This window comes from Anguilla rostrata, chromosome 8 (genome assembly GCF_018555375.3).
Source record: "Anguilla rostrata isolate EN2019 chromosome 8, ASM1855537v3, whole genome shotgun sequence".
Classification (NCBI taxonomy): Eukaryota; Metazoa; Chordata; class Actinopteri; order Anguilliformes; family Anguillidae; genus Anguilla; species Anguilla rostrata.
Window position 1 is genome coordinate 12,491,026 of NC_057940.1, and position 13,285 is coordinate 12,504,310.

General features: G+C 46.0%; 1 protein-coding gene across 11 annotated transcripts in view; it reads right to left on the minus strand.

Moving 5' to 3' along the window:
- LOC135260850 (catenin delta-2-like) overlaps nucleotides 1-13,285 on the minus strand; it is a 178,266-nt gene that overhangs the window by 22,177 nt on the left and 142,804 nt on the right. For 7 of the 11 annotated variants that reach the window (XM_064346484.1, XM_064346487.1, XM_064346486.1 and 4 more), the window contains 5 exons: nucleotides 12,549-12,734; nucleotides 9,754-9,927; nucleotides 7,988-8,002; nucleotides 7,241-7,391; nucleotides 1,238-1,487 (listed from right to left, as the gene is read on the minus strand). In XM_064346484.1, coding sequence (XP_064202554.1) covers nucleotides 1,238-1,487; nucleotides 7,241-7,391; nucleotides 7,988-8,002; nucleotides 9,754-9,927; nucleotides 12,549-12,734 — 776 coding nt within the window. The remainder of the gene's footprint in view (nucleotides 1-1,237; nucleotides 1,488-7,240; nucleotides 7,392-7,987; nucleotides 8,003-9,753; nucleotides 9,928-12,548; nucleotides 12,735-13,285) is intronic. The other 4 variants (XM_064346485.1, XM_064346488.1, XM_064346494.1 and 1 more) reach the window with 1 other exon arrangement.

Here is a 13,285-nt window from a genome sequence, read left to right on the forward strand (position 1 = left end):
GTAGTATAAGTATTGTTATAATCATTAGTATTATTTTAATACTACCACTACTACTACTAATAATAATAATAGTTATTATTATTATTATTATTATTTGAAGGAAATTTATTAGACTGTAATAAAACCTGTATGTCTCCATGATGGTTTGGTACAAAGAAGAGTCTCTATCACAGTAGAGAGCAGGAAACAAACCTCACTCCCAGTTCCCAAGGTCCTCCCAATGCTTTTGTTGGCACCACAGCACAAACCGGCAATCCATCAGCATTAAGCGTCTTAAAACCTCCATACTGCTGTGCCATACCTATCACCCTCACAGAAAGATATGGGGCTGACCTTGGGATTCTCCACTCTTATCAACGGCGGCCACACACAAACAGCATCAGGTCTACTGCTGCACACTTACCACCTCTTAAAAGGAAATCAGCGCCAATTCCTGAAGGAAGAGCTATTATCATCAGCTCAGCCAGTTAACAGACGGGATTCTATATAGGAGCCTTTGTGTCATCTCCGCCCACTGCTCTACCCCTGCATCTGACTGGCTGAGGCACTTTTTCAGTTGGCACTCAATCACAGTGGAGTGCACTTAAACCAGTCAGCTCTGCCAAGTATCTCATAATTACTGGCCAAATTACAGCACACACCGACATGGTGGAAAACGATCTGAAGAGAACCCTATCTGACACGTGCATGGCTGTTACATGCCCTGGCAAGAAAAGTGGTATTTATAAAAACATCTAATCAGATATCAAAGGGTACTTTCTCCATGCCCGACCTCGAATCTGACAGTCCTGAACCTAACACCCCTTAACATGACTCCAATCTAAGGAATCTATTGACTGGTGACATCCTGAAATGCATCATGGGAAAATCCCCTGGCAGCATTTGGTTGTGAGGGGCCTGAGTGCTGATTGATCCTTTACTGGGGATCCAAGGTCTTTAACAGTGTAGAAACTCACTCTCCTTCAATTTCCAAGATTCCAACTATTTCATAAAATTCATTCAGGGTAATTTGAGGAGGGGTGAAAAGTTCACACACATTTTCTGTGTTAAGACTGAAAAAGAAAATGGTCACCTTTTCTCGTGGAGAAGCAGAAGAGCCCACCTCCCCCGACGCCACCCGCCCCCCCACCCCCCCCCACTACACCCAATTTAGCAGCATGTTTAAAATGGCGATTGAGGATTTTTGGGGAGAGGGGACACCCTCGGACGCGTTCTCTGTGGAAGTGGGGGGACTCACTTGTCTCCTTTGCTGCGGGCGATGCCGATGAGCTTCTCGATGCCGCCGGCGTCGCGCAGCGCCTTGGTGTTCTCCATGTTTTTGGTGATGACCTCGTGCAGGGCACAGCAGATGGCGGTCACCGTGTCGTCGGACATGGCCTTGCTGGGGGCGCCGTTGGTGGTCGCCGCGGCGTTGCCACTGCCGCCGCTGCTGTTGTTGTTGTTGGTCCCAGGCAGGCGGTGCACCAGGTCGCGCATGGCGTACTTGCCTGAGAGGTCAGAGTTCAAGGGTCAGGGCGTTGGCAGGGGCAGGGGGAACATTGAGGAGCACGAGTTCTGTATTTAAGAGGCAAAGCCACAAAACTCTCAAACCAATCTGTTCTTGTGCATTCTCACAGAGAGAGGACTACAGCATAAAACCGTCACGGTTGATTTGAAATGAATATGAAAGATGGATGCAAAGATCATTTAAACATTCATTCAATCCACACACTCAAGAAATTACTGTGCTTGTTTTTCGATTCTTGCACATAGCCTGATTTAATTATGAATTCATAACTCAAAAAGAGAAACTCATTACAGAGGGTAAGGATCTAAACAAAGCTCCTTGGGCACCTAGCTCTGAGCTGTTTGTTACCAAAGGCATTGGTAATGACTGGTCCCTGGTGTTGCAGATTCGAGCCTTGGCTTTGTCCCCAGCTGAGTCCGTGGGAATAGAACAGAGTAAGCTGCTATCCACCAGGGCTAAGGCGAGTTTATGTCATCCAGGGTGCTCTGGTTACAGTGGCACTAGTTTCACCCAGTTAGGTTTCAGGTGCCCACAGGCTAAAAGCCACCAGTAAAGGACAGTTGGGGGAGTTTATCAGCTCTGCCTCACTGGAAACAGACACTTCCTGAATTTTCAGTAGTGAAAACTGATTTTTGAATTACAGACCAGAAAAAAGTATAAGGGATATAAAAAATAAATAAATAAATAAATAAAAAATATATAGATATAATTGTGCACAAGGTAAAACATCACCTTGGAATTGTGGCTTTCACACTTTTTAAAATCCCAGAATTCTTAGGGAAAAAAGGCTACCAGATTACCAGCTTCATTTTTACTAAAGGAAGAAACACTCAAAGTCTATGAGGCACGGACTCCCTCATCACAGGGAACTAATACAATCAGCACCAAGGACAGCATCTGATTCTTATGGTGGAACAAACAGTCCTGCACAATCAGCACCAAGGACAGCACCCCTGCCATATTATTATTTCATCTGGTTCACGGGGCCATACACTGCAGTCCAGTCACACATGAATTAGACAATAGAACAAAGGACACAAGTCTAAAGTATAAACAGCCCTATACAATAACATTTATCCACCATAACACATAAAGTGGTATATTTTATGAAAGGTCCAATAAGTAAATGCTAAAAGTAATGTTAATGCTAGTATTCATATTATAGACACACAAGCACACACAGACACACACACACACACTTGCTCAGCTACTGTATTGGTAGAGCAGAACTGCATTTCTCAAAACATAAATATCTCCAAATTTCCATTTTCTACCGGTTGCTAAACTTAAAAGCACTCCTGCTGATGGTGCACGATGTGCATGCAGCCAGAAAGTGATGCAGTATTCCAGCTAGTGACGGTGAGGGATTGGTGAAACAGGGGGAGCACAAAGCTGACCTGCAGGAGGAATAATGCCTAGCCTTGTCCATTACAAAACAAATGGGAGAACAATCAACAGACGTTTCTCTACAAACACCTCCGCTGTACAAGATGTATTGACCATTCTTCTGTGTATTATTTAGGATGTGAAGCACCGCACTGAATGTCCGCAGTCTTTGTTTATTTATACGATTTTGAATGGGTGTTCTCAGACAGAACACTCCATGGTGCTAGACTGAATATTCTCTTACTGAGTTGTAAAGAACATCTCAAACCTGGTAGCCATAAATGTGACATCCCCACATATTAGGTTCATATCAGAAATTACCTGGTACCCATAAATGTTACACCATCACATCTTTACTTACTTTAAGTTATTATCCGAAAATCAGACATACAAACAAAAACTAAACAATGCTCATCTAAATTTGTGACTTCAGTTTAAGGCGCAGTGATTCAACGAAGTTTGGACCACACAGTTTGCTTAAACATCCCTTTATTTCTCCACAATTTGGCATCGCTAGTTGTGTCTCTGTCTCTCGAATCAATGCTGCCAGGAGAACAGTAGCTAAATGGTGTGCGCTCAACAGTGAGCCACTGACTATATCACACACCTCGGTCCACTGCAGGAGAGAGCTAGTGTCTTCTGAAGGTCTGTGATCACCTCTAACAGACAGCAGCTGGAAACCGTGAGCTCCTCCCGCATCACTGGGTGGTGTAATGCAGTGGAAATCCACGGAACCCTGGCCGCAACTTAAAGCCACTTAACACTTAATAGGATGAGGGTAATCCAGCCCTGCCAAAAATATATACCTTTCTATCATCAATGAGACTGTGAGAAAAGTGTTCTGTTGAACGGTTGATGTTTTTCATGCTTGAGAGAACACTATTGCACAAAAAAAGATTGAAGTTTTCTTTTTTGGAATAAGTTTTTGGGACAAAAGAACTAAGCATAGGTTTAATCTAAGTAACTTTGATTCTTAATCTTTTCAGCATTCTTGAATTTAGTCCACTGAACTTTCCTTGACTTTTATTTCTTTAGCTGGCAGATGACACTGGCTGGGGAATTTTAAAACTAACCTGGCAACCCTGTAGACCAGAGCTAACTGGATCAAAGAGAAAAAAAAGAGGAAACAAAGAAACAGACTTACCTAAATCAGAACTGCCTGTAAATGTTATACAGAACGGCAACAATAAAATAAGAGGCACATTTGAAACGTCTCTGGTTGAGTATGTGGTTGCTTGGCTAACCCTGAGATACACAGCAGCACTGTGTTTGCAGACACTTGTACACATAAGGGCTTTAAAAAAATCAGCACTAATCATGAGCCCCAAGCTGAACACCAACAAATATGTTTTACAAACTCTGTGACCTCTGCAGTGGGCAGTACCATTCTCGCAAAATGCACATGGCAAAATCGACAATCCAGAAGCCATGATCATACTAACACTTCTTTGTACGTTCACTCTCATATAGTATGTTTCTCTGGAAAAAGAGTCCCTGCCAAACGAATGCCATGCAATGTAAACCAACAATTAAGGGTACAGTTTACAGCTCTAAATGGTCAAATTGAATTTCAGGCTCCCAATTAGACCCGTAAGGCTGAAGTGGACATCAGCACCAGCTTCAGCTCAATGAATTCAATGACCTCTACGGCTGGAAGGGAGTTGACTCCCACCCTCCCCTCCCCTCCCCCACAGAACAAGCGCCTGGGGTCCTGACAGCCAATACGGCTTTAATGGACTGCTGACACTCTAAAGGGGCATTAACAGCACCTCGGTTGCTCTCAGGCAATCTACACTCGAGCATCGTTCCTCATAACGTTTCTCGTGAAAAAATGCAGGCCAAGGACCAAGGAGAAAAAAAGAATGGAGAAAAGCAAACACGATAAAATAAAACAAGTAACTGGATGAAAACTGCAGTAAAAATGTGTGAAAATCCCATTAGTGTACAGACGTGCTCGTGACACGTCGCCACGTGGAGTTCAATGCTTTAATATCTCTGTCAATTACTTCCTTTAATGGCAGTCGAGGGGGAGGAGAGAAAAAAACTGCGAGAGCCGACCTCCCGCAGAGAAAATCAGTCAAAAAACTGTGTGGTACAGAGAGGTGCAGAATGTGCTTGTTGTGTGGAACTGTGTGGTACAGAGAGGTGCAGAATGTGCTTGTTGTGTGGAACTGTGTGGTACAGAGAGGTGCAGAATGTGCTTGTTGTGTGGAACTGTGTGGTACAGAGAGGTGCAGAATGTCCTTGTTGTGTGGAACTGTGTGGTACAGAGAGGTGCAGAATGTGCTTGTTGTGTGGAACTGTGCGGTACAGAGAGGTGCAGAATGTGCTTGTTGTGTGGAACTGTGGTACAGAAGGAGCAGAATGTGCTTGTTGTGTGGAACTGTGGTAAAGAGGTGCAGAATTTTGTTTTGTGGAGACGTGTGGTACAGAGGGGGTCAGAATGTTTTTTTGTGATACCTGTGTGGTGAGGGGAGAGTGGCAGACTCGCTGATTGTGTGGAACTGTGTGGTACAGAGAGGTGCAGAATGTGCTTGTTGTGTGGAACTGTGTGGTACAGAGAGGTGCAGAATGTGCTTGTTGTGTGGAACTGTGTGGTACAGAGAGGTGCAGAATGTGCTTGTTGTGTGGAACTGTGTGGTACAGAGAGGCGCAGAATGTGCTTGTTGTGTGGAACTGTGTGGTACAGAGAGGCGCAGAATGTGCTTGTTGTGTGGAACTGTGTGGTACAGAGAGGCGCAGAATGTGCTTGTTGTGTGGAACTGTGTGGTACAGAGAGGCGCAGAATGTGCTTGTTGTGTGGAACTGTGTGGTACAGAGAGGTGCAGAATGTGCTTGTTGTGTGGAACTGTGTGGTACAGAGAGGCGCAGAATGTGCTTGTTGTGTGGAACTGTGTGGTACAGAGAGGTGCAGAATGTGCTTGTTGTGTGGAACTGTGTGGTACAGAGAGGCGCAGAATGTGCTTGTTGTGTGGAACTGTGTGGTACAGAGAGGTGCAGAATGTGCTTCGAGCCTGCGGCTGTACGCCGGGCCTCAAACAAACGCAGCGGGAGGGCCGGCTCGCGCTCTGACCCTCGCCGTGTTCCGTCTCCACTCTGCGGCCGTCCACACGCTCGTTCATCTGCAGCGGTTCTGGCTGCTTGGGTAGCCCAGGCCTGTTTGCCAGACCCACCTCGTGGCTAAAATGGTGCAAAGACGGCTCTATCAGAGCTGGACGTTACATTGCTTTACCACACAGTGACAGGGGCACTGACTCTGAGTCGAAATGGAAGAGAAAGAGGCAAGAAAAACCAAAACCAACATGTCAATTCAACAAAAAATGGTAACATTATCATCTTAAATCCAAAAAGTGATTTTGACAATGGATAAAAGGGCTGTATGACAAAAATAAAAGACATTCATTTTCCAGAATTACTATATTTCCCACAAATTCCTGATGCAGCCATCTTATTTGGCTTTAAAAAATATTCTGACTGCACTGCACAAGCATTCGATTTCTGCATCATATGACACATTTAATTTCAGATGGGGTGGGGGAAGGTGTTGGTCGTCTAATTATGCTCTATATAAGCAGCATCATCTAATTACCAGTAACATAACCAACCCTATTTATAATTCCAAAACTTGCAATAACACTGCAGCCTCTCAAAGTTTCCCATTGGCACAGAAGCCGGCAAACAAAGACTGGAAGATTTAGTTGCCATGGAAACGCCAATGGCCCAACAGGAAACCAAGTTTATGAGGGAAAAAAGATCAATAAGCCTGTTAGCAGTGTCATAAAGAGAACATTTCGAACAGACAAGCTGGTCTGTGCAAAAAACAACCACCCAGAACTGTCCTAAAAACAAATTTAAAAAGGAACAGAAGAAGTTTACAGTAATCTTGAAAGTCCTTGCCTCATAAAATATACCAAGGGGACCCTAGAGTTTTGGCTGCACATTGTGCCAAGACAGCACTGACAAAAAAAGAAGGACTTCTGGTCACAGATTGCTTTAAAGGGCTGAATTCAACCACTTGTCACACAGACACACCGTAATTAAATCCTAAAAATACCTTACCGGCTTTGATAATCCCCCCTGGCACTGGAACAAATTCCTCAACAGCACTGGTGTATTTCACAATAAGCGTAAAATCCAAAAGGCACATACTGTATTCTCCTCATAATGGCACTGCCCTGATGTGGCTGTGACTGGAGTGTGCTGGGGGAAGTCAGAAAAGGCCCGCACGCCCCTGAACACCTGTGTTAGCCGTGTTCAGAGAGCTGGAGGCTTTTACACCCAGCGTCATTCACTCCGACAGAGACTGAGGAAGAGCGTGAGGAGCGCGAAGGGAGAACGGAAACCCACCGATGAGCTCCTTGTTCCTCACGTCCAAGGCCATGTTCCGCAAGGCCGTTGCCACGGCGCACACCACCCGGTCGTTGTCTATCCTTAAGAGCTCCACCAGGATGGGGAGGCCCTTCTCCTTCCTCACCGCCGCACGGATATACACAGACCACTGCCGAGGGAGGAAGAGAGAGAGAGAAAGAGAGAGAGAAAGAGAGAGAGAGGAAGAGAGAGGGAGAGAAAGGGAGAGAAAGGGGGAGAGAGAGAGAGAGAGAGGGAAAGGGAAAGAGATAGGGAGAGAGACCGGAAGATTGACAGAGGGGGGGATAGAGGGGGAGAGACAGGAAGGGAGAGAGTGGGAGAGAGAGATAAGGAGAGAGACAGAGGGAGTGACAGAGAGTGGGAGAGAGAGACAAAGAGAGGACAGAGGGAGAGACAGAGCCAGACAGAGAGATATATAGAGTACAGAGAGAGAGAATGTTTGAGAGACAGAAAGAGACAGGATAAGAAGAGGGGGCTTTTTAAAGTTTAGCGCTTTTTTCTAAACTGACTTTAAATCAAATCATCAAATAAACAAGCAGTATTTATCACTGTATTAAAAAGAAAACAAATGGGAAAAACTGAGAATAGATATAAAAATCTTAATAAATCTAAAAAATAAAACTGTCTGTCCTCTTCCAGTGCTCACACCACTGATTTAAGGCCTTTTTGCAGGTTACTGATGAATTAAACTCTAGATCCTAATGTTCAGTTTAATTCTCTCCGTACATGTTTGTGTGACCACTGTGGAGGAGAGAGAGAGAAAGAAAGAGAGAGAGAGCAAGCAAGAGAGAGAGAAAGAGAGAAGAGAGAGAAGTAGAGTGAGAGAGTGTGTATGTGTGAGAGAGAGAGAAAGAGAGAGGGAGAGGAGGGAAAAGAAGGGCTGTTTCAGGTTCACTGTCTGATGACATTGAATCACATTGATTTTGGTCTAGAAAGTGGTACCTTCACTGAGCAGCATGGGTTAGGCCTTTCTGAAGTGACATACATTCCTACTAAAGCAAAACTGCAGTTAAATCAAGTCTGAGACCCAGATCGGTTGCTATGTTTGTACTTGGTCTCTTGTGAGTCATCACAAGTTTTCCTCTATTTTTCCTAGTTTTTTTTCCAATCAAAGAGTTTGTAAATAAACACTGAACCATCCAGTGCACAGTCCTCAAATTAAATATAAGTCAAATATAAAAATAAATGATTACTATTCCAAGTAAATTATTGCATAAGCCTTGAAATATCTACCATGCTTCATTTAATGTAAGACAGGGCAAAGAGTAGGCAAGCAGGCCTTAGGCTATAGACAGTCTCTGTATTAGTGCAGCATAAATAGATAAAACTAATTTTATTAAGTTAATTAGGTTTTGCGGGCACAGAATAAGAAACCTGAATAATTAACGCACACTTGGTGCCCTTGCTTCTTTCAGCATTTAAGGAGGGAGAGAGAACGGCGAGATTTCCCAAAGCTTCCGGAACACGGCTGTCCGGAGTGAAGGTCAGCCCTGTTTAACGCGCCGCGTGGACGCCAAGCGGAGCGGCGCTAAATTGGGAAAGAAAGCACAGGAATGGCACCTCCCCTGCCTGTCCGCATGTGACCGCTGCCGAAGAACAGCCTCGTAGCGAGGCTCTTTGCAGGTAGGGAAAAAAAAAAACTCATTTATATTCACCTCGGAGCGATAAGGATCTATAACTCTATCACACGCGCCACGGAGGAATTCTCAGCAGCGGTGTGCAGACACAGCAGGGCCGGGGAGCGCCTGCAGGCCTGTTTTTTTGGGGTGACGTCACCGCCACAGAAAGGACAAGCTTGCGATTGGCCGACCGCTGGGGATGTGGGTTTTAAGCTGAGCCAACCGTGGTTCTACCGCACGCTTTGTTTCTCCCTCCGTCTTTCCCCGTGATCTATACATGAACACGCCTCGTGCACATGAAAATGCAGTGACGTCATCACGTGTGAAGGAGCAACCCTTTATATAGCTCATAAGAGCATCTGATGGGACTGACAAAACGCATGTACCCAGATTTGAACATGCTAACACGCTGACAGATGTTTAAAGTGCACGCCTGGTCTTGGATGCCCTAAGGGTCTCAGCATCTGTTACAGTCCATATCCTTCTGATATTGCTAGAGATTTAATATAGATATAATGGCTATAACGGCTCTGTTGACTTATCTCACCCTACCTGGCCTGGTAAGCACAACGACCCCTCACCCAAAATTATTGGTGCCTAGGATGGGGTGGGGAAAAGGGGGGGGTGGGGTAGTTGGCCAGGTTTCTCTCTGGGGGTGTAGACAGTGGAGAAAGCTGTGTTTCGTAGGGGTAATTTCTGGATAGTTTCATACACTGTCATGAGGATCAGGCACAATTACCCCTGGAAATGAGCCATGTGACTCTTTCAGGGACCCATGTGACAGTACCATGCGATTCTTGCAGCAACCCATGTGACCGTACCATATGACTATTTCAGCGAGCCATGTGACCGTACCATGTGACCAGAGCCTACCTTCCAGCTGCCAGCTGCCAGATTCTGCAGGGCACCAGCGGCTCCCTCCAGCGTGTCTGGGTTCGAGCACTCGGAGAGGAGGATGAGGTAGGGTTTGACGATGGAGGGGTGCCACAGCATCTGGATTCCTTTGGGGGGGTCTGCGGACTCGGGGAGGGGTCCCACACCGTCCCACTGGGGGAGCACAGGAGAGACAAACTCAGCAGGCAGACAGGAAGAAACAATGCAATCCACGGACGCCTGTTTTAAGACAGGAATGAAAAGGACGTACTCTTCCTCTCATTATGCATTTCCTCTTTAACCGTGACTCACTGGCCTTGATTCAATCAACATTTGAAAAAGAAAATCTTAAGAAGGAAGTTGCGCTCACTTAAATCCATCGAGCAAAGCGAAGGAGAAACAGAAATTCTTGACTGGGGACAGAATGTTCTCAACCTCCGTAATGTTCCCGAAGGTTCCCATCCCCGTTTCAGCCCAGCCGCCCATCGACAAGGAACAGCCACATTCTGCCACTGTAGCTGCTTGCGCTCAGCACGTCCCACAATCCTCCAGTCCTCGCGTAATGGCGGGGACGGCGGAGAGCGGGTTCGCGCGCTTGCCGCTGCGCCGGCTCAGCGTGATAGGGCGGTCTGAGTTTCGGAGTTTCTGACACGCGGCGCGGAGGGAACTACAGACGCAAGCGGCAGCCCGCTTTCTCAGAGCCACGCGCAGAGCCGTCTCTGCACACCCGCTCCCGACACGGCACGCGCTCAAAATCCTTCCTCTTCCAGCTCCCGGAATATCCCACGAAAAAAGATTTCACTCCGCCTCTCCCAGGGTAAATAAAAATGCATTTTTCATGAGAACACAGCCCTAATGAGTCATGTGGTGGTGGCTGGACGGAAAATACAGGCCCGCTACTCAAGCAGTATATAAAAAGCACCATGAGTACTCGCTCCTGACCATGAGAAATGGCCCAGTTCAGTCATAAAAGGATTGGAGAGCTTGCTGTGTTTTTTAAAGTTAAACAGCACAGAGCATGCTTCTCCAGACTACAGCACAGGGACCGCTGAGATCACCGTCTCCGTGTAATCTCGAGCGTCTCTTCAATAGCAACGGCACTGACGTGCCATGCAATTTAGGCTAGCGGAGGCAGCCTCTGAATGCTATCAGCCTATTGCCAAAAGAGTCGCTCCCATCGTGAGACTGTTCAACCCTGATAACAGCGAAAGCCCCATTTCCACAGCTGGTACAATGCATTTTATCTTCCCTTCGCTTACTTATGCATCTGTTTATTCTTACTGGATGTGTGAATTCTGAGTCAATAATGTACTTGCGCGTGTTCAGGAGCAGAAGATTATGGGCTGGCTAACTGAAGCCAGGTCCCCCTATAACTGCGTATTATAATCTCTGGCCATTAAAGGTCTGTCATTAGGATGCCACAGGACTCTCCTGATTGGCTGATTCCTTTCCAAACACTTTTGTACTGTACTGCTATGAAAAAAACAGTAAACCAGCAACAATACCAGTGTCTGGGATGCTTAATATTTCAGATGATGCTCTTTGGCAGGAGATAAGTCATTTTCATTTTTTCCCTTTTGGAAGCAAATCGAGGGATTGGGAGGGAGGAGGGAGGAGTGGTTTGTAAGATTTCTCCACCAGACAATTAGGACTGTTCACATCTTCCCCTCCCAAACAGAGGTATGATATGATGGTAGTCTCTGTTGGGGGGGGGGTTCAGATCTGTTGAATCTTTCAAGAGGAGTGCACTAGTAGACACTGAATCTGGGCCCAGGTGTCCCAACTTAATGGTGCCTAATTGCTGTACGCCACGCTCGTTTGGGCCGCTGAAGTATTCCAGCCGCCTTCACCTGAGGTGCCTAAGGAGGAAGTAAAGCCAGTGATAAAATGGCTCGTTTGCAACGTGCAGCCATGCTTTTGTGCACCTTTGTGCACATTTAGATCGAATTTAAAGTTTTGCTATTTTCTAACTTATTTCCTGAGTTTTTAACCAAGTTTTAGAGTCTTTTCTTTTCCTGGGAGTTATGTCGACATAAAGTACATCCCTGAGATTACTAAAAAGGCCTTAAAACCTGAATTACTTATTTTTCATGCTTTTCACCCCTTTTGTCACAGTTTTAAATAGCCAATCAGGCTCATGCTGCAACACTCTGGTGTTGAATTGGAAGAGTGCAGACAGGGTTGCTTGCATAGCCATCGTAGGAAGACATTTCATGTGCAGCTCTACAGATGAACTGCAGGCTCCTCAGGTTCATGGTGAAACTCTGTTATTCCTGACTGAATCCCTCCCGTCTCTGGGTGACACCCCAGGCTTTTGAGTGCTGCCCTGCAGGTGTGCCGGCCACAGCTGGTCCAGATTTGAAATCAAACCGTGGAGCTCATCCTTACACTAGAACGGTGCCTAAACAGGATGAGCCACCCAGCAGCCCCTCTGTTCTTGCATCCTGCTTTTCTGGTGTGTTCTGCAGCACCAAGAGCTTATGAATCGGCTTATGAATCAGCCTTTTCACGGTCCTCTTTCTGTCCGCTCACAGCTCAGTTCATTTGCAGTTATTTGTCAAAAACTTACAGAATAAAAAAACATCACTGTAGTTCATTTGCAGCTATTTGTTAAAAATTTACAGAAAAAAAAACATCCCCTCAGTTCATTTGCAGCTATTTGTAAAAAAAAGTCCTTCTTTCCATGTTAAAACAAACCCATGCGAAGGGGAACATCGGATATCTGTCAGCCATACTGTAATCCACCCCCCCCCACCCGCCACGCCCTATTCCGCCCGCCAGCCCCCCCCACCCACCTGATCCTGCGCCTTCTTCTTCTTCTTCTTCTTGCCCCAGCAGCCCGAGCTCTCGCCGTCCTTGCCGCCGGCGTCCCCGCAGAGGAGGCCGTCCAGCTCGTCGGTGCCCATCTGCTGGCCCTGGGCCGTCTCTGCGGCCAGGCGGTAGGACAGGTTCCTCAGGATGCACACGCAGTTCTCTATGGTCTGCGGGGACAGAGCGCTGGCCAATCACAACACTGCGTTCGGCTCTGCCAGCCTGCACCCGTCGAAGGCAGAGCACATTTCTATCTCTCTCTCTCTCTCTCAGCGCTGCTGGATATTATAAACGTGTCTGCATAAAATAGGTTCAATACACAATATTATACAAGAAATTATTTTTTAACTTTATTAGCTGTTCAAATAATACTGGAAATATTTCTCTTAGCTAAATAGCTTATTTGACATTTTAGGATGTGCAGTATCAATACACAGCATTCTCCCTGAGGTTTGTTGCTGTACTGTAAGCCTGAGCTTTCAAATCTGTTTTCCAGAGAAAACTCAGTAGAGACTCAGTTGGAATACAGCCTTGAAAGAAATGAAAGTGAAGAAATGTGCCCTCCAGGCTGCCGTATATTATCCTCTTCCACTAAGAGCATTGTCCTGCTGGACAGAGTCCAGAGAGCGGCAAGCTAATCCAGGGAAACACTGAGGCATCAGGAAGATAAGGAAAATGGGTCAAATGAAGCCTTTTAAAGAGGAGGGGCCGTGTACAAATG